At 40.3% G+C, this 24860-nt stretch overlaps 1 protein-coding gene across 2 annotated transcripts in view; it reads left to right on the top strand.

Moving 5' to 3' along the window:
* Positions 1–24860, top strand: part of slc38a6 (solute carrier family 38 member 6) — a 48830-nt gene that overhangs the window by 4269 nt on the left and 19701 nt on the right. Inside the window, exons 2-6 of one of the 2 annotated variants that reach the window (XM_048536989.2) lie at positions 4386–4516; positions 9650–9723; positions 10363–10415; positions 11305–11344; positions 21735–21813. In XM_048536989.2, the coding sequence (XP_048392946.1) occupies positions 4386–4516; positions 9650–9723; positions 10363–10415; positions 11305–11344; positions 21735–21813 (377 nt within the window). The remainder of the gene's footprint in view (positions 1–4385; positions 4517–9649; positions 9724–10362; positions 10416–11304; positions 11345–21734; positions 21814–24860) is intronic. The other variant, XM_048536991.2, reaches the window with a different exon arrangement.

Raw genomic sequence — 24860 nt, 5'->3', positions numbered from 1 at the left:
CATTGGGCTGCAGAGTTCCCAAGCGGAATAAGTTGCTGTTCCTGCAACCTACGGGTGGCATCATTATGGCACTGCAGGAGGCCCAGAATGGACATGTCCTTGAAGGAATAGGAGGGGGAGTTGAAATGGTTCGTGACTGGGAGGTGCAGTTGTTTACTGCGAACCAAGTAAGTGTGGTAGTTGGATGCAGATGAGAGGTGCACCGTAGTGATATTGTTCAACTCCGTCCAATTACCACTAATTTGAGATGTCTTGGGATGTCCTCTATGAACAAACTTTCTAAAATGGGCCATCCAAACAATGATACTGCATTCTAATCAACTATTTTTAGGATAATATTGTTGCTTTCATAGGTCACAGAACTAAACTCTACGTGCTTTATTTTGCATTTTTCCAAGCTTTTAAAGACAGCAGCAGTGGTAGGGCATTCAGGCTTTTTAAGTAAATTATCCTGTTGAGGCATGATCAGATCCAGGATAAAAGGTGTCTTGGACAAGTGGTAGGAGGGTCATCTTTGGGGTGTATTATCCAAAATTCTTCAATCTTGTCCTTTCATCATTTTTAAGAATTGTACTCAGTTTGTTGAAAGCTCATCCTCATGACCAAAGATCCAAGCTTAGCTATGAGTTTTATGAATTTTTCTTTCAAACTTATTACCCTCTTTAGATTTAAAAATGTACTAGTGCATAAACAGATTACTCCAGATTTCCAAAAAAAAACTTAAATAAAAGCAAACTGCTGAAAATACTCCGGTCAGGCATTGTTTTTGGAGTGAAAGCTTAATGATTCGGGTTGAGAACCCAAAACATTAATACTATTTTCCCCCTCGACAATGGCTGCAAACTTGCAGAGTTTTTCTGACATGTCTAGTTAATGGTTCACCAAGTGGCAGTTTTAAACACTTATCTCACTAATAACCTCTTTTTTTTATGACACCCAGCGGAGGTTAACCTCTACTGTAATGAGAAGACCATTTGAAGCCCCAGTGTCTTGACCCCGACGTCCTCTATGAACAAATTTTCCAAAATGGGTCATCCAAACAACGATACTGCATTCTAATCGACTATTTCAGGATAATATTGTTGCTTTCATAGATCACAGAACTGAACTTTACATGCTTTATTTTGCATTTTTCCAAGCTTTTTTTAAAGACAGCTGCAGTGGTAGGGCATTCAACCTTTTTAAGTAAATTATCCTGTTTAATGAGATCATGACTTGGCTCTTATTTAAATCGTCTTGTCCAGTAAAAATCTGTTTTCAGATTTTAAAATTATTGTGAGCTTGTCTATTGCTTTTCTTTTGTAGGATGAAGTTTTAGACTTTTATCATCTCTCATAGAACTGATTCTTAATTTCAGTCCTGAATAGTCTGGACTAGTTTTAAGGTTATGTCTCCTTGTCCTAGATTTTGTCATGGCCCCAAAATTTTCTCTATTTATCCTATTAATTCCTTTTAAATCATTAAACCTCAATAAGGGCACACCCCCCCCCCCCCCCCCAACCCTCTATGTGCAAGGCAATATCAGCCTAGTTTGTAGACTATCGCCTCATACTCTAACCTCTGAGCTCTTTACAGTGAATCTAGGGAATCTGCTTTGCGCTCCTTCCTTGAAGAGCTAACAGTGATGGACCAAATAACCACCGCCTATTATTGTTCTGATTCTACTCTTTTTGTGATATATTTCAATGTCTTTGTCACAGTTGCGTGCTGGTCATGACTAAGATTTCTTGCAAATAGCTGTTTCCAAGCTTTGTCATATCCATATTATTTTGCCTGCTTGTCCAAAAGCAATGTGCGCATTTAGTTTCCTTAAATGTGAATCACTTTCTTGAGTTAGTAATTTTACAATGTTTTTTTCTTCCTTCTATTTATTCTCTTTTATAATACTGCAGCTGTATTACCATGTGTAAATATATGATGCATCCTGAAGTATTTAGGGGGCCATCTAGTCATTTTTGTATGCATGGAAGCAATGCATAATTATTTAATTTGACTAAAGCTAATGATCTTGATGACACATGCAAGATAGGGTTCATCAGTGGTTAACATATCATGAATATTCAGGCATCTTCTGCAATCCAGAAACTTAAGTAAAGCATTTCCACTTGCTTCAAGATTTCTTCTGGGACATTGCTGTGGATGCAAGGAGAGGGAAGAAATATCTCTGACAGAGGAAGGTGCAGAATGAAAGTAATGACTGAATTAGAAGTCTTTTTTTGAGGAAGATGAACGAGGATAAATAGTCAGTTGTATTAATGCCAGCAGATGCAATACTGTCTACTGAGTTGTTCAAAATTTCTTTTTATATGCTTTCGAAAAATGTTGTTCAAAATCCACATTCTGTAGTCAGTTGTTTTGGCAGTTTATTTCAACTGAAGTTGATTTTGATGATTATGAATCTGTAAAACTACAGAGGTTAAAGTATTTTAAAACTCTACAATGAAAACTGTTAATATGTAGGAAGCCACGATGTTCATTATTATTTCATGTCTTATGTTTTACCCATCCACTGTTTGAATTTGTTGGCATCTCTTGTGACTAGGTGATATTTATGCTGCAATTAGTGTATATGCTGCATAAAATAATTTAGTGTATAAGATGTGCTTTGCTAATCCAAGTGGAAATTTGTTCGATAAGGTTCCCCACAATAGGCTATTGTACAAAATGCGGAGGAATGGAATTGTGGGAGATATAGCAGTTTGGATCGGAAATTGGCTTGCTGAAAGAAGAGAGGGTGGTAGTTGATGGGAAATGTTCATCCTGGAGACCAGTTACTAGTGGTGTACCGCAAGGGTCGGTGTTGGGTCCACTGCTGTTTGTCATTTTTATAAATGACATGGATGAGGGCGTAGAAGGATGGGTTAGTAAATTTGCAGACGGCACTAAGGTCGGTGGAGTTGTGGTTAGTGACGAAGGATGCTGTAGGTTGCAGAGAGACATAGATAAGTTGCAGAGCTGGGCTGAGAGGTGGCAAATGGAGTTTAATGCAGACAAGTGTGAGGTGATGCACTTTGGTAGGAGTAACCAGAAGGCAAAGTACAGGGCTAATGGTAAGATTCTTAGATGAGCAGAGAGATCTCGGTGTCCATGTACACAGATCCTTGAAAGTTGCCACCCAGGTTGACAGGGCTGTTAAGAAGGCATACAGTGTTTTAGCTTTTATTAATAGAGGGATTGAGTTCCGGAACCAAGAGGTTATGGTGAAGCTGTACGAAACTCTAGTGCGGCCGCACTTGGAATATTGTGTACAGTTCTGGTCACCGCATTATAAGAAGGATGTGGAAGCTTTGGAAAGGGTGCGGAGGAGATTTACTAGGATGTTGCCTAGTATGGAGGGAAGGTCTTACGAGGAAAGGCTGAGGGACTTGAGGCTGTTTTCATTAGGGTGAAGAAGGTTGAGAGGTGACTTAATTGAAACATATAAAATAATCAGAGGGTTAGATAGGGTGGATAGGGAGAGCCTTTTTCCTAGGATGGTGATGGCGAGCACGAGGGGGCATATCGTTTAAATTGAGGAGTGAAAGATATAGGACAGATGTCAGAGGTAGTTTCTTTACTCAGTCGTAAGGGAATGGAATGCTTTGCCTTCAACGGTAGTAGATTCGCCAACTTTAGGTACATTTAAGTCGTCATTGGATACGCATATGGACGTACGTGGAATAGTGTAGGTTAGATGGGCTTGAGATCGGTATGACAGGTCGGCACAACATCGAGGGCCGAAGGGCCTGTACTGTGCTGTTATGTTTTATGTGCAAAGATAACACTGAAGACAGTGGTAATGCTGTAACAATGTATCCAAATCATTTGAGCTAAAGCTCAGCATATGCTGAAAGTGGTTTCCTGATTTCAGTATAAAGGCTGGGAATGTGTATGTGTGGTGAAATTATCTACCAGCACCACAGACACTCATATCTATGTCTATAGATATGAATCAGTAAGGAAACTTTAAATGCTGTAGGTTGGTCAAGTGGCTCTTGTTTGTCAAGTTCATTGTCGCCCTCCCCAAACTGATTTGGCAATGTGTGGGGTGCTGGTGCAAGTGCCAATGCCTAGTTGTATACTGTACTTCAATCACTTCTCTAGCTAACATTTCTTTAGCCCGTTTGATGCAATGAGGCATGAAGTTTTGAAAACACCTTGGTGAAACAGTTAAATTAGTTTTTATTCAAAAGTTAAATTGGAAAAAAAATTGAAATACACAAGTTGGACGGCATCTATATACAGCAAAACACCTATTTAGCGCACAACCTTTTCAGCAGAAGCTTTGTTCACTTATGATGAATATGCTGTAGTTATTTTGTATACTACTAGATGCAATCTGAGTTCACTTAAATGTCAAACACTTGACTAATTCTTTCAAATTTAATGTGATTTTAATTATGCAGGCAACACAGCGTCATGAATCAGCAACAGCTTCGTTTGCTTCCTCTGTGTTTAACATAATGCATGCCATCATGGGAAGTGGCATCCTAGGCCTGGCATATGCAATGGCAAACACAGGAATTATTGGTTTCAGGTAAGACTAGACAAGACATTGTTGCACTTAATGATTTAATTAGTTGATGCCCTGAATTGTTGCCTGTAACTGAACCTTGTCATGGTTGTACAGCATGGAAACAGACCCTTGAGTCCAACTCATCCATGCCCACCAGATATCCTCGATAAATCTAGTTCTGTTTGCCAGCCTTTGGTCCATATCTCTTTTAAACCTTTTCTATTCATATTCCCATCCAGATGCCTTTTAAATGTTGTAATTGTACCAGCCCCCACCCCTTCCCTTGGAAGCTTATTCCATACATGCACCATTCACTGCATGAAAAAGTTGCCCCTTAGGTCCCTTTTAAATATTTGCCCTCTTGTTTTGGACTCTGCAACCCTGGGAAAAGACCTTTTTGTCTATTTACCCTGTCCATGCCCCTCATGATTTTATTAACCTCTATAAGGTCACACCACAGCTTTTGATGCTCCAGGGAAAATACCCCCAACCTGTTCAGATTTTCTCTATAGCTCAAACCCTGCAACCCTTGTAAATCTCTTCTGAACCCTTTCCAGCTTCTCAGCATTCATGCTATAGCAGGGTGACCAGAATTATACAGTACTTCAAAAGTACCCTCACCAATGTCTATGCAGCTGCAACATTACCTCCCAACTTCTTTGCTCAGGGCATTGCCCAATAAAGGCAAGCATACTAAATGCTGAATTCACTATCCTATCTACCTTCCTCTGCATCTGAGGACTTATGCACCTGCACTCCAAGGTCTTTTTGTTTAAAAACACTACCCAGGACCTTACCATGAAGTGTATCAATCCTGTCATGATTTGCCTTTGCAAAATGCTGCACCTCACATCTATCTAACTTAAACTCTATCTGCCACTCCTTGGCCTATTGGTCCATCTAATCAAGATCCTGTTGTACTCTGAGGTAATTTTCTTCTTCACTGTCCACTACACCTACAATTTGTCATCTGCAGACATACTAACCATACCTCCTATATTCACATCCAAATCACTTATATACTTGACGAAAAGCAGTGGACGTAATACCAATCCTTGTGGCACACCACTGGTTACAAGCCTCCAGTCTGAAAAGCAATCCTCCAACACCACCCTCTGTCTTATACCTTTGAGCTAATTCTGTATCCAGATGGCTAATTATCCTTGTATTCCATGTCATCTAATCTTGCTGACAAGTTTACCACAAGAAACCTTGTCTGACGTCTTGCCCAAGTCCACATCCCATCTACTACTCTGCCTTTGTCGATGCTATTTGTTACTACTTCAAAAAACTCTATGAAGTTCATGAGACATGACTTCCTATGTGCAAAGCCATGTAGACTATCCCTAATAAGTCCTTGCCTTTCCAAATACATGTAAATTCTGTCCTTCAGGATTCCCTCTAACAACTTGTCCACCATTAATGTCAGGCTTACTGGTCTATAGTTCTCTGGCTTTTCCTTACTTCCTTTCTTAAATAGTGGCACCACATAGCCAACCTTGAGTTTTTCAGCAGCTTGCCTGTGGCTATTGATTGCGTCCCTTGCTGAGATATTTGTCACTTTCCTAGCTTCCCACAGAGTTCTTGGGTTCACGTGATCAGACCCTGGGGAATTATTCAAATTCATGAATTTTCAGATGTCCAGCACCATCGCCTCTCTAATGTGGACATTTTTTTTTTCAAGATATTGTAACCTATTTCCCCAATTTCTATCTCTCCCATATCCTTCTCCACTGTAACAAAAATGCAAAACTCCCCCATATCCGGAGGTTCCACATGTAGGCAGCCCTGCTGATTTTTAAGGGGTCCTGTTCTCTCCCTGGTTATTGTTTTGGTCCTTAATGAATTCATAAAATTCCTTTGAGTTCTCGTTAACCCTATTTGCCAAGGCTGTTATGTCCCCTTGTTGCCCTTCTGATTTCCCTCTTAAGGGTACTCCTGTTGCCTTTATACACTTCGGGGTTCACTTGATCTCTGCTTATACGTGACACATCCTTCCTTCCTCCCTCCTTTTTCTTGACCAAAACCTCAATTTCTCTAGTCATCCAGCATAGACTGCACCTACCAGCCTTGCTGTTCACCCTAACAGGAACACGCTGTCACTGGATCCCGTTTTCCAATCACCCTTTGCCTGCATACACCCACCCCAATAACTTTGAAAATTCTTGCCTAATACTGTCAAAATTGGCCTTTTTAGCAATTAAGAACTTTTAACTTTTAGGTCTGCTCTAACCTTTTGTATCACTATTTTAAAACTAATAGAATTATGTTCACTGGCCCCAAAGTGCTCACTCCGAGGGTAGGTCAAGTTTTGCACCTTCTTTGAGCACGTGCACATACTGAATCAGAATTTTGTACATTAAGTTCCTCTCCATCTATGCCCTTAAGACTATGGCAGTTCCAATCTGTTTTGGAAAATTAAAATCCCCTACTATAACCATCCTATTATTCATACAGATAATTGAGATCTCCTTACAAATTTGTTTCTCAATTTCCTACTGACTATTAAGGGGTCTACACTGCAATCCCAATAAGATGATCATCACTTTCTTATTCTCCATTCCAACCAAATAATTTCCCTGGACGTATTTCCAAGAATATCCTCCCTAAGTACAGCCATAATGTTATCCTTAGTCAAGAACACCACTTCCCCTCCCCTTTTGCCTTCCTTTCTGTGGCATTTGTACCCTTGAATATTAAGCTATTAGTTCTGTCCATACCTGAGCCACATCTCTAATTGCTATGATATCCCAGTCCCATGCTCCCAGCCATGTCCTGACTTCATCTGTCTTACCGGATAGGCCTCTTGCATTGCAACAAATGCAGTTTAATGTCAGTTCTACCTCGTTTGGTGGTTTGGCACTGCCCATGTTTGTGTTTACCCAGTTGAAACAGTCTCCAGACTGTTCTCTTTCTCGCTATCTTCTCATTATTTTTCCTCTTTTTTCACAGCCCCTCCACCCCACCCCTGCCATGTTAGTTCCAAATCAATCTTTTCTGATCTTTTCAAGGTTCATAAATAAAGAACGCAAATAAGTAAAATGAATTATTTCAATTACTGTATCTTTTTAATACCTCTCAATTTGAGAACTTCAGCATGTTCCCCTATTCCAATGTGTATAACCTTTTAGAAGTTTAATACTCTGCCTAAACTTGCATTGTCTCATTCTCTCACCTTGGTTGTTTGTCTACATTAGCTCATTATAAAGCAATGCCTCTTGCCTTTTTATGTGCAAATCTCTCCATAATCTTGTCTTTTCCTTATTTCTAAAACATTTAAGTATCTGTACCTCGTAGTGCTGGCCTTTGTACATTGCTGACTTTAAGCTTTCTGCTGTTTTGTAGCTATTAAGGCCCAGCTCTGAAATTTGCTCCATGAAGTGTTGTACTACTCTCCCCCTGCTTCAAGATCCTGCTTAAAATATACGTTTGGCCAAGTGTACACTAATATCGTTTATGAACAGCTGTCAATTTTTTTATATGAAGCTCCTGCCAATCATGGTAGATCAAATTACTCCGTTAATGGTGCTAAATTAATAAACACCACCTGACCCTCCAAAGCCTGTCCAACATCTGAAAGAGAGTCAGGAGTAAGATGGAATACTCCCCACTGGCCTGGATGAGTACAGCACCAATTAAACTTGAAGTCTGAAACAAGCATTCAGAACAAAGCAGCCTGCTTGATTTGCACCACATCCAGCCACCCTGTCCTCCACCAACTGAGATTCAGCCGCATGCACCATCTGTATAATGCAGAAATTCACCAAAGCTCCTTTAAACAGCACCTTCCAAACCCTCATCACTTACCAGCTAGAAGGACAAGGGCAGCTGATAGATGGGAACATCACCTGCAAATTCCACTCCATCCAGTTTTGGAAGTATCTCCATTCCTTTGTCACTCAGTCAGAATCCTGAAACTCCTTCCCTAACAGCATTGTAGGTCTGCCTATCCACATGGACAGCAGCAATTCGAGAAAGTAGCTGGCTGTCACCACCTCGATGCCAACTAGGCATGGGCAATGCACACATTCTGTGAATGAATTTAAAGCTAGGCTACAAATAATACTAACAGACAATACTGATTTAGTGTTTCCTTTTTAAAGATTGTTTTTGAAATAAACCCAACTAATGTTATTGATACTTCAGATCCAAGACTGAAACCTGGCTTGATAAAACCAGAACCAAAAACATTTGATCTAACAAAGTGGCCAATTGCTACAATGTTGCTGATTTTTGACTTATAATGAAACAAATTTGTTCACCAGAAATGAAGATAAAACAGAAGAAACCAAACGATCTACTTGTAGTGCGTTCAAAGATTAGGTACATAGTGAAAATATAATCTTGTCTCAAACCACCCTTGTATAAATTGAAAAGAGCATCAACAGCTTTTGTGTAGCATCCAAAACGTACCTTTTATGTATTATATAAAAAGGCATACAGAACATTCATCAGAGTCCCTGTTACTAAAATCTCAGTAATTGAACTTATCTGCAGTTCCAGCCAAGAAGTTATAGCTCCTAGGAGAATGCTTTTACGCCAGACTGAAGATGTACTCTGCTTGAAGTAATCTATTCAGGGATTTATCCTAATGCTTCTAGTCTGAGACTAACTCCTAACTCTTCTCACTAAGATCTGATTCATTATGTAACATTCTTTCTCGAGTGCTATTCTTTTCCAGCACCTTCATCAAACGCCTCTGTAGAGCTGCTTAAAAACAAAAATGTTTTAAAAATTCTAAAGGTGTTTCTAAGCTTTTAAGCAAAACCTCTGACCTTCTAAACTAGAACTTGCTTGGCTTGTTCAGTGTTTAAACCCTTTCCAATGTACACACTAAGCTATTAATTCTGAATCCAGGCCTCAAACTGTTTTGAAAGAAATTGCCATGTAGAATTTGAAACGGCTGTATTAACTTAATGGCAACCATTGTTTTGAGGGTGGCTTCATGTTAAGGGCAGCATGGTAACTATTTTTGTTCCTGCTATCAAACTTAACATAGTATTGCTTCACATCAGCACCTGGCTGTCCAATTCCAGTTCACACAGAAAATGTAACACTATGCGGCAGATCATGTGAAATGCTATTACAGTAAATCATCATTAATCAACCTGAGAATCTGTTTACATGGTTCTTTTTAATGTTTTCATCCTTCAGTCTCTTATTGCTCTTTGTTGCTGTTGTGGCTACATATTCAGTTCATCTGCTGCTCGTGTTGTGTGAACAAACTGGTGAGTTTAAAACCAAACTGCACTTAAGGTGAAAGAATTTAATAAGTAGCTTTAGGGAGTGGTGACATGATTAACACCTCTAGGGCTAGACTATTAATTCAGAGACCCAAGCAATGTTCTGCGGATGTGGATTCAAATCCTACCATGGCAGATGGTGGAATTCAAATTTTTAAAAACATCCAGAATTGAGAGTCTAATGATGACTAGAATTTTTTTTTCTTGGTCAGGAAAAACCCATCTGGTTCACTAATGACATTTTTCCTCTAGGGAAGGAAACTGCCATACTTATCTGATCTGGCCTACAAGAGACTGCAGACCCACAGCAGTGTGGCTGACTCTAAACTGCCCTCTGGGCAGTTGCGATGAGCAATAAATACTGGCCTAACCAGAGATACCCACATCCTGTGAACCTCCTTTGTAAAAGGAATAACTGAACTGATTTTGCTCAGTAGTTAATGCATGTTCTTTCTTTTAAAAAAAGGGACACTTGCTTACTGTTTTATCTGATAATAGTGTGGGAATTTTGATAACTGGAAAGGAAAAATAACCTCTTTATACTAATGAAATTTTTACAAGTTGGTTTTTTTTTTGGAAGAGGAAACCTAGTTTTCTACTAACTGTTCCCTTGAATATTCACAGGACTGACTTCCTATGAAGACCTTGGGTTTTATGTCTTTAAGACCACTGGGAAGGTAATAGGAAAATACTGATTGCTGCTCACAAGCTCTTACTTGCTTTTCTTGATTCATAACATGTCACTGTAGAGCCCTCTCATTCGGTTGACTGAAAACAAGTTGTTCTCTGTGCTGTTCATTTATGCGCTGACTAGCCTATCTGCTGCCATATTTGTCAATTAGATGAAAATTCTGCAATGTCCGTTCTCCCCCACGCTCTGGATGTGGCTTTTGTCCTTTGGCTAACTTGACTACAAACTAGATAGAATGCTAAAATTCCTGTGTGCTGTTATGATCATCACTGTCACCTTTGACTCAAAGTTATTGCCTTAAAATTGATTACCCAATTTGGGCTGTTGCTTCAGTGCTATAGTAAAGGATTTCTGGATTTTAAGAGGCCTTTTGAACTGAAATATTAAACAGAGATTCTGTGCCCACTTTGCAAAGATTGAGAGCTCCTGGCTAATAATATAAGCCAGTATCAAACAAAAAGTCTTGTCATTGGTTTCATTTTAGTGTTGAGATATTACGATGCATAGGTAAAACTATATTGGTTTTAAAAGAAGGCAGTACAAGTGAACTACAGCAGATGTAGCAAAAGCACAATGTGGGGAAAAGCTTGGATCAGGTGTCACCTGTGGGGGAAGTTAATCCATGGCTACTGCAACGCTAGACATGGTGAGTTTTTGCCCTCAATGCCATTCCTTCCCCATCCCCGCACCACTCTGCCATTCTTATGACCTTCTGGGTAAGGAGTGCAATCTCAATTTTATGCTTGTTGCATTGTCTGGGTCCTCTTCTCTCTGAACAGTTTGTGCTGACCTGAGCATTTTCAACAACTTCTGTTTTCTTTCTTATGTTTTCTGTTATCAAGATAAGTAACTAAGATTTGTTGGTTTTCTTGCAGGTTATGGTTGCAGCTGCAATACTTATACAAAACATTGGAGGTAAGCAAATCCATGATCAAGAAATTGCATGACCAGAGATGGTTGAATGACAGTATTTAATTCCAAACCCTCAAACAATTGGAATATTTTGAGGAATTGATCCACTTTTTTAAAATAGATAAATGTCACGACTGCATATTTTCTCATGATTAAAATGCGAGTTGGCTTAGAAATTATAATGCTTGGGCCCTGGAGTTGTGGTGAGGCTTGATTTTTAAATATACTTTTTTCAACTTTACAGCAACAGAAAAGTTAGATGAAATAATCTCCAAATGGATGTCACTCAATTTCTAGGAATCAAGTGGATTGTAAAAGGCAGTTTGACTATGAACCTCGAACTCTGTCTGTTTGCTGTGTAGATTGTGGTGGAAATGGCAGCTTGGCTTTTTTTGGTTTTGACAAATCCAAGAGCTATTCTGGAAGAACTGAGTCCTTGCCATGCACCAAAGAATCTACATGACATTAGGAAATATGAAGTCTCAAGCCTTGTGGGCAAGGATTATCAGTAGTTGGGAGGGGGAGTGGTGGTGGGAGGGAGAACTGAGAACAAACTGGATTGGGCCTTTAACCTGAAGACTGTTGCTTTCTCCTGAAGAAATATTAAAGTGCAGCTCCTTCATAAGGTAGATGGAACCACAGGAGGTGGGAGAGATACTAAATTTAATATTTCATTTCAGTATTTATTGTGGAGAAAGATAGACATGGAAGCAAGGGAACTTGAGGAAATAAATAGTCCATCTTACAGAGGAGGTTCTGAAGGTCTTGGGCATAAAAGTAGATAAATCTCTGGGACCTGATCAAGTGTATCCTAGGACATTGTGGGAAGTTAGGGAAGAAATTGTGGGCCCCCTAGCAGATATACTGGTATCATGAACAGCCATGGGTGAGGTCCCAGAGGGTGGCTAATGTTGTGTCTTTTATTTAAGAAAGACTGCAAGGAGAAATCTGGGAACTACAGACCAGTAAGTTGTTGGAGGGGATTCTGAGAGACAGGGTTTACATGCATCCGAAGAGGTAGGATTGAATAGGGATAATTGGCATGGCTTTGTCTGTGGGGAAAATCTTCTCTTACAAACTTGAGTTCTTTGAAATGACAAAGAAGATGGATGAGGGCAGAGTGATGGAAGTTGTCTACATGGACTTTGAGGCCTTTTGACAAGCGATACTTGATAGAATGGTTACTAAAGGTTGATCTCGTGGGATGCAGGATGAGTTAGCCAACTGGATACAATCCTTTGATAGGAGAGTGCATGGTGTTGGATGGTTGTTTTTGGGACTGGAGGCCTGTGACCAGTGGGGTTCCATCAGGATCAGTGCTGCGTCCACTAATTGTTTATATAATGATTTGGGTGGGAATATAGGAAGCATGGTTAGTATGTTTTATGGATGACACCAAAATTGGCAACATGGTAGGCAGCAAGGAAGGTTATCTAAGATTACAGAGGGATCTTGATCAGTTGGGCCAGTGGCAGATAGAATTTAATTTAGATAAATGCAAGATGGTGTATTTAGATAACATGAACAAGAGCAGGACTTGTTATTAATGTTAGGGTACTGGAGAGAGTTGTAGAACAGTGACCTTGAAAGTAGCATCTCAGGTCGGGTGATAATGGAGGTGTTTGGCTTGCTTGCCTTTGTTGCTCAGACCATTTGACTATAGTAGTTGGGATGCCATGTTATGGTTATACAGGATGTTGGTGAGGCCACTTTTGGATTACTGTGTATAGTCCTAGTCACCTGCTGTCGGAAAGATATTATTAAATTGGAGACAGTTTTTAGAAAAGATATACAAGGATATTAATGGGAAGAAGGTTAAAGTGTGGCCTTGGAGGTTTATAAAATTGAGGGGCATAGATGAGCTGACTAGCGTAGGGTGGGGAGTTCAAACTAAGGGAGATTTTAAAAATCTCTGCCCTGTCATCTTAAAGTTAAGACCTGAGGGGCAAATTTTTCAGTGGTTCATATTTGCAATGAATGTAAGTGCTAGATTGTCAATTGTGCCACTTAAAAGATTTTGGTAAAGTACATGAATAGGAAAAATTCAGATATAAGCCAAATGGGGCGAGTTTGGTGTGGTGCAACTTGGTTGGCATGGTCAGATTGGACTGAAGGGCCTGTTTCTGTTCTGTGTAAGTCTGACTCTAAGGGACAAGCAAATTATTTGCAGGGAGCTTTGCACACCCTGCTGCCATACTGTTGTCATTAGACTCTGGCTATAGGCCTGTGATGGACAACACGTCATGCACATGTTAATACAAATGCTGCTTACAGTCAAATTGTCATGTCTCTGCCAGTGATGAAATGCAGTGATGATAGTGGGAAGGGCATAGAGTAAGGAGGAAAATTCATTTTTGCTCCCTTTCTGTCTGGAGAAATGAGACATAGAAATGCTCCCCACTTCTCTCTCACCACCTAAATGATTGCAAAAAAGCAGGAATTTTGTTGGGGTGCAAATGATTTGCTTACAGTTCTTTTGGCTCCAATAAATGTGTTACACATGAGCATGTTCTTGTGGGGTGTACTGTAAATATCACTTAAATCAAGGGGAGATGTACTTGGATTAAAATTAAATACAACAATTCTTATTCATTCTACATTTTTTTTTCTAAAACTGCAATTAATCCCATGGGAAATGGTTGCTATCTCAACCACACGCTGAAAGTTTTTAATAAAATTCCCAAGCTGCTCATCTTTAGCAGTGAGCTTCATTCTCCACGAATGTGGTGAACAACAACTTGCCTAAAATTCATTGCCTTCTCTTCTGAATTTGTTTCCTTCATAAAAACTAATGTTCTGTGTTGCTAGCAGTTAAAGCAAATCCATTTCACACGTCCAGCATGTTTGAACTGACACAATCAGATAACGCATGTAATGGCGTGAAGAAGTCCCAGTCAGGAATGTAAATCAGTAATTTGTGTGAACCAGAACTTAAATTTTGCAGTCTGTTTTGTTGTAATATTTAATACTTTGTTTCAACCTAATTCTGACCATATTACTCTAGATGACCCTCGGATTTTCAATCAAAAAAGACAGCGGGTGGTGGTTGATGGGAAATGTTCATCCTGGAGTCCAGTTACTAGTGGTGTACCGCAAGGGTCGGTGTTGGGTCCACTGCTGTTTGTCATTTTTATAAATGACCTGGATGAGGGTGTAGAAGGATGGGTTAGTAAATTTGCAGACGACACTAAGGTCGGTGGAGTTGTGGTTAGTGACGAAGGTTGCTGTAGGTTGCAGAGAGACATGGATGAGCTGCAGAGCTGGGCTGAGAGGTGGCAAATGGAGTTTAATGCAGTGTGAGGTGATGCCTTCCGGATACTCCTTCCGAAGTGCAAAGTACAGGGCTAATGGTAAGATTCTTAGCAGTATAGATGAGCAGAGAGGTCTCAGTGTCCATGTACACAGATCCTTGAAAGTTGCCACCCAGGTTGACAGGGCTGTTAAGAAGTCATACAGTGTTTTAAGCTTTTATTAATAGAGGGATCGAGTTCCGGAACCAAGAGGTTATGGTGAAGTTGTACAAAACTCTGGTGCGGCCGCACTTGGAGTATTGTGTACAGTTCTGGACACCGCATTAAAAGAAGGGCGTGGAAGGTTTGGAAAGGGTGCAGAGGAGATTTACTAGGATGTTGCCTGGTATGGAGGGAAGGCCTTACGAGGAAAGGCTGAGGGACTTGAGGCTGTTTTCATTAGAGAGAAGAAGGTTGAGAGGTGACTTAATTGAGACATAAGATAATCAGGTTTAGATAGGGTGGATAGGGAGAGCCTTTTTCCTAGGATGGTGACGGCGAGCACGAGGGGGCATAGCTTTAAATTGAGGCGTGAAAGATATAGGACAGATGTCAGAGGTAGTTTCTTTACTCTTGAGTAGTAAGGGTAAAGAACGCTTTGCCTGTAACGGTAGTAGATTCGCCAATTTTAAGTACATTTAAGTTGTCAGAGGATAAGCATGTGGACGTACATGGAATAGTGTAGGTTAGATGGGCTTCAGATTGGTATGACAGGTCGATACAACATCGAGGGCCAAAGGGCCTGTACTGTGCTGTAATGTTCTATGTTCAACTTTGTTATAACAGAATTTTTACCAAAATATGATAATTCAGTTATAACTAATTTTTAACGTTAGCTTTTTAAAACCTCTTGAAGCATTTGTCTGCTTTTAAGTCAGCTATCATCATCTTCCTGCCCCCACCCCTTTTTTAAAAAAAAAGAGCAGTAAGGCACAGTGTTTACACAGCACTCCCGAGTCAGTGACTGAACCACAGCTTCTTTCCCCACTGTGGTTAAAAAGCATATGTTGAACTTTAAGTATGCTTCCTGTTGGGTTGATGTGAGAGTTTTCATTGTGCATTCACCTCTAGTGATAATTGCCCCCCACTCCACTGAGGGACAACTGGATGTGGTGAATCACGGTACAAATCTGCATCCTATCAGTACACTGTGCATTGTTTTTGTGACAGTATTTTAAGTACCTGTTAGTTGATAAAAGGCTGGGAGAGCATCCATAAAACTTGTTCCAGCAAATTATTTTTTATTGGTAATGCAGAGTGAAGTTGTTTTCAATACAAGCAAGCACGTGCATTTTTTTGTTGCAGGTTAACTTTTCACCCTGTCCCAAAAATGTAGGATAAGTTAGAATCTGGGTACAATGAAGCTTGTGCTTTAATTTCAAAGTTTAATTCGTGCATTGGAAATGGTGCATTTTTTTTGTACACAAATATTTGTGTGCATGCAATTTTAAAGATCAATGTTTAAAAAAGCATGTTTATTTTAAACTGTCACTTCTCTGAAGGCTTCCTCCTAGGGGCAGCATGGTGACAAAGTGGTTAGCACTGCTGCCCCACAGCACCAGGGACCCAGGTTCGATTTTAGTCTTGGGCGTCTGTCTGTGTGGAGTTTGCACATTCTCCCCTTGTCCGCGTGGGTTTCCTCCAGGTGCTTTGGTTTCCTCCCACAGTCCAAAGTTGTGCAGATTTCGTGGATTGGCCATGCTAAATTGCCTGTAGTGTTCAGGGATGTGTAGTCAAGGTGGGCTATTGGGGAATGGGTCTGGGTGAGTTGCACTGAGGTTCGGTGTGCACTTGGTGGGCCAAACGGCCTGTTTCCACACTGTAGGGATTCTAAATGATCATTGTACTGTGAACATATCTTCTGCCTTGGTATACTGTCAGTTACCTCCTCTTTGCCCTCCACTCTAGTTACAAAAATGCCTCTTTCCCTCTGCAATTCTGACAGTTACTTCTCCTTTCTCTCCCTCAGTTCAAACTGGAGCTTCCATCCCATCCCTTCTTTCACCCTCCAATAAATGCTTACACTCCATTCAGCTTCTTCCCCCTGAATGCCCCACACTCATTAAGAGTTGATTTGAAGTAGCTGCTAAGCAGTTAGATGCACTGGAGTCATGTATGAACCCTCAGCAATCACTTTATCTTGCAAAAGAAACAATGGAGCCCCATTGTGCAGTAGTGGGTAGTGACCGTACCCCTAAACAAGGAGGTCCAGGCTCAAGTCCAAGCAGATGAACAGATTTGCTCCTGCTGTACTACCCCCCCACCCCCCGCCCAAATCAGTTGAATTTAGTTGGCAGCTTTGACACAGCACTGGAGAGAGGAATGGCTAGCCACTGATCTACATCATCAGATGAAGGTTGATGTGGAAATATTGCTGAATGCAGAATATTGCCTGCCTGTGGGTAGGAAAGTTTTTCAGTTGATTTGATTGATTGGGTTTGAGTTCCGGCCACAGTAAAAGTAAAATGTAGCATTCTACTGCAGTGACTAAATTTATACGTTTCAGTCACTTTTTGTTACATTAAATTGTGGTGCAGTATTGATCATAAGTTAACTTGCTATTGAGTTGAGGAAGGAATTCCAGAATTTTGACCCAGCAACAGTGATGGAATGATGCATTCCAACTCTGAGCGGCTTGAAGATGGAACTTGCAGATTATGGCGTGACCATGCATCTTTGTCTTTCTAGTTGAGTGGTCATGGATTTAGTGGGTGTTGCCTAAGGAGCACTGAACTTCTGCAGTACATCTATAGATAGCGCGCACTGCTGGTGATCATCAGTAGTTGAGTGAGTGTTTGTGAATGTCATGTTAAGCAAGCTGCTTGATCCTGGATGGAGGCAAGTTTCTTGATTGTTGGACTTATCTAAACGTGTGGGGTGTATTCTGTCATACCCCTGATTTGGGCTTAATAGACTCTGGAAAGTCAAGAAATGAGTTACTTGCAGGATTCCTAGTCTCTGACCTAATCTATTAGCCATAATATTCAGTGACTGGCCCAGTTCAGATTCTAGTCAATAGTAGTCCCCAGGATGTTGCTAATGGGGATTCAGTGATGTCATGAATATCAAGAGTTTATAGTTAGACTTCATCTTGAAGATGGCCATTGCCTGTCATTTGTGTGATGCAAATGTAACTTGCATTTTGTTAATTCCACCTTTGTACAGTGTTTTTGTGGTTGTGTTTAACTATTTATTGATGTAACATATTTTTAAAATTTCAAAGTTTGAAACAAATAATCTCTTAAACCATAAAGAAATATTGAAACTAGTTGGTCCAAATGGGTGACATTTTCATTGACAGATGTGCCCCCACCTTTGCTTTTTAAAACCATCATATGCCACCACTGAATGAAAAGCTACTTTAATTTGGCTCATGTTTCTTCTTTTCCTTGCCTGCCATGTGCTTGCGCTTGCTGCTGCTCAGTGTTTATTTTTAGTTCTTGTCCCTTTAAAATACTAAACATGCAAACTGAATTTTAATATAAATCAGAATATTAGTGTTTAGGTTACCTGAGTAAGGGAGACCAACTGTCTTTCAGCCGAGAGTGACTCAGTAGCAGCACTAATAATCAAATTGGAGCCCGAAACACATTCGTGGGCTGGCGATTGAAGGTGGTGGTGGGAGAACCAAGATGAGGATGGGAGGTGAAGGAAAGTCCTTGACCACCTCCTTGTCAAACTACCTGTCCATGATACTTGTGACTGCTGTGCAGATAATGTCCCATGTTCGCACCAAGGATGCCCTTCATTGTGGTGAATGGCACTGCCATCATGATAAATGAGATCAGGAAAATTTAAACTAATGTGCTATGGACTGCCAAAAGCAAAAGAATTCCATTGAACCTCAGTTTGTAGTCCCAAAGCCTGACGTATGATAATTTATCAGTGGTGTTTTTGAGTAAAAGTTAATTCTAGAGTGGCTGTCCCGAAAACAAGTCAGGTCCAAGATGGACTATTCTTCACTTAACTTTTGATGTTGCAGCAAAAGACTTGAAGTCACCTAGGACAAAGCAACCTGCTTATCCAGTAAGCCCCTCACTGCAAATGTGCAGTAGCAGTTGTTTCTACTAGCTAAAACAAGCATGACAGCAGCTTGCTGATCTTACTGCACTGGAATTCTCCAAACCAGTGACTTCTCCCAACTTCAAAGGGCGAAGACAGCGCACAAATGACTGCCACCACCTATAAAACTCTCACCATCCTGATTTGGAACAGTGTTGCTCTTCATTTTGACTTGGTCAAAAAAAATCTGGAACTCCATCCTTTGACAGCACTGTGGATGCCCCATGAGGTGCAGTTGTTCAAATAGGTGGTTTCTCGTTTTGATAGCTTAGCTGTGGTGGCAATGTCCCATTGAATTAGCTAAAAATCCATTGTACTTCATGCTTCTGGCATTTAAGTCTGATTACTCCAAAATTGTCTTCTCAAAATGTTGTATTGCAGAGCAATAGAATTGGATATGTAAGGTTTTAGAGTAGATTTGTAGCTCGGGTTGTGGTTGGTTGGCTCACCGAGCTGGTTTGTTTGTTTGTTTTTGCAGATGTTTCATTATCCTGCTGGGTAATATCAGTGCTGCCTTTGAAGTGCCATTGTGTTTTCCTGCTTGTTATTTAATCTCTGGAGTCTGTTGAGCTGGATTACCTCATTTCCAGTTTCCTTCGCAGTGGAGTGTATATGGGGTTGAGCTCTGTTTGATGGCTTTCTTAGTGGAGTGACAGGTTTCTAGGAATTCCTGTGTTTGTCTCTGATTTGCTTATCCCAGGATCTTGGTGTTGTCCCAGTCGAACTGGTTCTCTCTATCCTTGTGGTTAAAGATGAGTGAGTATTGGTCATGTCTTTTTGTAGCCAATTGATGTTTGTGTACCCTTGTTGTTAATTTCCTTCCTGTTTGTCAGACATAGTGCTTGGCACAGCCTCTGCAGGGAATCTTGTATATGACATTGGTCCTGTCCATAGTGGATCTTTGGTTTGGGTGAGCGGTTGGCATAGGTTGATGTGGGTTTTAGTGCTACTCTGATGCCCAGTGGTTGTAAATGCCTTGTGGTCAGTTTAGATGTGATTTCTGATGCAAGGTAGTGTGACGTTTGTCGGAGCATGTAGTATCTTCCTGGTGTCGCTCGTGTAATAGGCAACTTCTGACCCAGTTTTTTGCGTATCCGTTGCCTTTGTATACTTGGAAGAAGTACTCTTCTCTGTGCAGCTGCAGCGTGTTGCCTGTTTAAATAACGTTCTTACGTAACTTTGTATTCACCAACAAAAGATTAAATTTACTTTATTGAAGCAGATTTCAGAATGGCTGGTTTTATTGATTATCTGTTCCAAAATCCTGTACAAAAACATGTGTTGTTCAGTTCTCCTACCATACAACAATCAGTGCAAGTTGTGAGGAAGTAATTATGATGCAGACCTGGTCGGATCAGAGTCCTTAATCCCAAAGATTGGAAGAGATTTAATTGACTTGATGCTCACCTACTCTGGAGAATCTTAGACTAAACTGATCCTTCTTTGATAGATCCTTACCATAATCTATCTTCTCACCATAATTGCTGATTTTATTTTTCTCTACACACCCGAAACTGGGTCTAAAGAAATGCTATTTCATTTTCTTAATTTATTCCACCATGTCTTTGTGGAGAATTTGCTGAAGTATGGCACTTCTCAGGACATTCCAAAGTGCTTTTCAATACACTTAGCACTTTTTGAAGAGATGTCAACGTGATGCAGGAAATAGGCAGCCAATACATGTAGAGCAAGATCTTAAATACAGCGATTTAAAGAAATGATCAGAATCTCATTTGGGTTGCACTAGTGAGAAATCCTAGCCGTGATGCTGAGAGCACTTCCTTGATCTTGGCATTATGCTGTGATATTTTTGTGCCCATCTAAGGGCAGGCAAAAACTGTTTAATATCTTATTGCAAACGTAATCAATTTCACTCCCATGCTGCAGTAAAGTGGCGCTTAGATCTTGTGCTCCAGCCTCGAGTGCATTACAAGACATCAACCCACAATGTTACCACTCAATCAGTGCCACAGATCCATGGTTGACGTGGAAGTCTGACATCCCTGTTTGGTGTTCTCTTCCCCCCGTCAGCTTGACTTTCCTGGTATTTGAATATTTTACCACTTTAATTTCTTTTTGCGTGTTATCGCTTTCATAATCTGAAGCTTCTCTTTCTTAATGAAAATCAGACGTTTTGTCAAAGAATTGTTGTAGTGTGCAAACCTTTCCTCTATAGATTCCTGATATCCAGAAACACCTTTATTCGGTTCTTTTTGTGTCTTTTAAATGTCTCAATTTCCCTACAATGAAATTAGAACTGTGCACCAAGCTCTCTCAATGGGTCTAATTGATGTCTTCAATATCTATTTTGCTGTCCTCCTCTGAAAGTTTTATATGACAAAACACCATTTACTGTGACGTATTAACTATGTTAATTGCTTAGTCAGTTAAAACACTTTACAGAATATTGTCGCACTGATTTGTGCAGTTGAAGGATGGAAGTGCTTTTGTGTTTGTGGCGGGGGGTGGCTTTGGTAAATAAGAATGGAGCCATAAACCCTTTCCAGGAGAGAGTGTCTCATGAAATATTGAGATTTGACTTTGGTAAAATATGAAATGTGGGAGCAAAGGTTAATCACTTTTTAAACAGAAATTACCTAACTAGCGTGCCATTAATAGCCTCAATTCTTGTCCTGGGATTGAAATGTTGACCTGAAATGGATTGTCAGTCAGTGTTGTTTGGAGGGGGTGTGGGGCAGGAAACAAAAGTTCCTCCGAGAAAGTAAGCAATTTAATCGGTGTAATAGCTTTGAGATTACTTCAGAACACTTATAGCTGGGTTATTTTATAATTCTTGAATTTGACCACTTTTAACTTGCTTTACTGTTGCGACTGCAGTAAAGAAAACGGTAGAATTATTATAGTTGTATTTTACAATTCGGTGTGAACTAAAAAGACTGAGCAGTTATAATTTTGAAACTTAATTGTTCAGCATCATTTTTAGACAGCCTGCCTGCTCATTGATTCAACAGTCTAACTTTAATATGGCTCTTAGCAATTTGAAAAAAATATATTCCAAAATGTTGCTTTTCTGTCACCAGCTATGTCATCTTATCTGCTCATAATAAAGTCTGAACTGCCTGCTGCAATTGCTGGTTTCCTACACAACAGCTATGATGGGTAAGTATCGGCAGCACTGATCATAATATATAAATTATTCAGTGGAACTGGATTAAATATCTAGTTAGATTAAATAATTTACCAATATCTTGACCAACATAAGAAAAAAAGTTGTGCCACATTTTATTATACACATCTTATCCACTAGGGAGCTAATGATTCAGTAATTATATTAAAAATTCAAAGTTTAATTGTTGAAATGTAACTTTAATGGTCTGAGTACTTTTGGGTTATATAATGCTCTTTAACCAATTCTAGAGAAATGGCTACTCGGTTTCTAGTACTAAATATCAAGTGTTGAATTCTGATAGTTGCAGTGCTTATTTTTTTTTATCCTGTAGACAATTTTAGCTACTCCAAAAGGGTAATTTTAATTCATTCATGAATAACATCACTTCAAGAACTTGCATTTGTTTACCGTTTGTAATTACTGTCAAGATTAGCTGCTGCTGTTTATGAAAGCATTGTAGGAATACAATTAGAAGGATTTCAAACCAGCAATGATGAAGGAACAGTGATACATTTCCAAGTTGAGATGGACTTGGAGGGGAGGCTGAAAAGTGGAAGCATTCCCATGTGTCTGCATTGTTGAAAACCTCTTGTGCATTATGTATTTGGTACACATTGGCTGCAAGCTGCAGTGTTAGTGAATTTGTAAGGTATGCCAACAAGCAGGCTGCTTTGTTCTGAATGGTGTTGAAACTCAAGATTTTGGAACAGCATTTAGCTAGGCAAGTGGAGAATGTTTCATTGCACTCCTTTTTTTTTGCCTCCGTGATGTTGGAGACACAGGAATTGGGAGTTGAGTCCCTTGCTGCAGAATATCAGTTTCTGAATGCTCTTGTGGTTGAGTTAGGTTTCCAGTCAATGATGACATCTAGGATAGAGATGTTGAGCCCAAGACATGGCTCCGAGCAATTCCACAATCATATTCCTGGGCTGAGACAATTGCAAACACTTCCCTGGGCTGAAATCATTCTTCTTCAATGCCAAGTTCACCACTCCATTCCACTAGGCGTTAAGCATAGCTGCCCAGGCTTGTCTCCTGCTGAAACCCTCATCTATGTCTTTGTATCCTTTGTAAAGTTGAGGGCAGAAGGCTGAGTGACTATGACTTAATTTGCACCAAATCCTGTTTGTTCATCTGTTTGCTGACTTGTACCTAGTTGAATGTTAACAATGCCTTGACTTGGAAAATATCATTCTTGGTTTCAAATATTTATAGTTTGGCCCTTCCTAATCTCTCCTCTCCTGCAGCTGTTCAATTACAGTTCTTTCAGACTCATTACATTTGTTTCATGAAACAATAATTTTATCCCACTAAATGGGGTCAGTGGTTTGAATTTGGTTCTAGGGAGATGGAAGGATTGCAATAAATCTATTGCTTATTTAGGTAAACTATTTCATTTCTAGTTAAACCAGAATCTCCATGCTTTCTTCTATGTGGCAGTCATAGAATCAGAATCCCTACAGTGTGAAAGCAGGCTATTGGGTCCATACCAATCCCACCACCCTAACTCTGTAACCCTGCCAGTCCACCTAACCTGTACATCTTTGGTCTATGAAAGGAAACTGGAGCACCCAGAGGAAATCCACACAGACATGGAGAGAACCTTCAAATTCCAGGCTAGAATTGAACCCAAGTACTGTGAGGTAGCAGTGCTAGCCTTGGATCATCCCCATTGGTTTAGGCACTTGTCACTTAGTAGTCAGGGGCAGTCGAGTGTGTTTGAGTGAAGAAAGCGAGGATCCAAAAGTTACAAATAGAGAAACCTCTCTTTAATTGTCTAGCAGATTCTGGGTTCTTCCTGCTTGTGTGAATGTGACCAGGGAGTGAGGGAAGGGGCTCCTTGCATTCATTTTGCTCATTTCAGCTAGGACTAGAGTAAAAATGCTATGTAGTTGAATACTTTGAAGGATAGGATATGGTTTTCTACAGCTGATCACCTGACCTCTAAAGACTATATTGCCTGATGCTAAACCTAAACATGGACCAACGTGGACCAGAGCCTGGGGTGGGAAAGGAAAGAAGGCATTATTACGGAGCATGTTAGCATCAACAATATAATAAGCCATGAAGGAAGTTCTGTTTGTGGGGGGAGAGAATGAGGAACAGGGGACTAAATTTTTTAAAATCAAGCCACAAATTTAGCTAACAGTTGTAGAGCTGGATGAACACAGAGGGCCAGGCAGCATCAGAGGAACAGGAACGCTGACGTTTCGGGGCATGACCCTCCTTCAGAAATAGGTGAGGGGAAGGGGATTCTGAAATAAATAGGGAGGGGCGGAGGCAGAAGATGGATAAAGGAGAAGATAGGTGGAGAGTGGATAGACAGGTCGAAGAGGGAGGGATGGAGCCAGTAAAGGTGATTAAGAAAAGTAATGTGGCTGTAGTATCTGGTTTGTTTCAGGATGTGGTCGAACAGTTTCAGGGCTGAAGATATTACAATAGAATTGCCATGGGGGAGTGAGATCCACTGAGGTGTTTCTGGAGAAGGAGGATTTCCTCAACTCTCCTGCTCAGCCTGCAGTGTTCATCCAGCTCTACACCTTGTCTCAGATTCTGCAGTATCTACTATCTCTGAAAAATTTTAACCTCGCTGTGAAGCCTCTTCTAAGGATGTCTACCTTGAAGTTACCCTCCTCTCTCTAGAAACACCTCAGTGGATCTCTCTCTCACTGCAACTCTCTTGTAATCTCTTTGGCCCTGAAACTGCTCGACCTTGTACTGAAGCAAACTAGGTACTCCAGCCACATTGCCTTTCTTGGTCACCCTGCCTGTCTCTTCTCCTTTTGCCCCTCGTCTGTCCCCCTCTCTCTTTGTTTCAGCATCCCCTTCCCCTCTTCCATTTCTGAAGAAGGTTCTATACCTGAAACATCAGCTTTCCTGCTCCTCTGCTGCTTGGCCTGCTGTGCTCATTCAGCTCTATACCTTGTTATCCCACAGATTTATTGTCTGGATTACTATCTGATTATCATGTGTCAATTTGAATGTTAGATGAGATTTGTGGGTAGCTGGTAGCTGGGTTTCAATTAATGAATGATAA

Source organism: Stegostoma tigrinum, chromosome 10, assembly GCF_030684315.1.
Source record: "Stegostoma tigrinum isolate sSteTig4 chromosome 10, sSteTig4.hap1, whole genome shotgun sequence".
In the NCBI taxonomy this organism is placed as follows: domain Eukaryota; kingdom Metazoa; phylum Chordata; class Chondrichthyes; order Orectolobiformes; family Stegostomatidae; genus Stegostoma; species Stegostoma tigrinum.
Note: the sequence above shows the minus strand (reverse complement) of the source record. Positions and strands in the feature narration are given on the sequence as shown.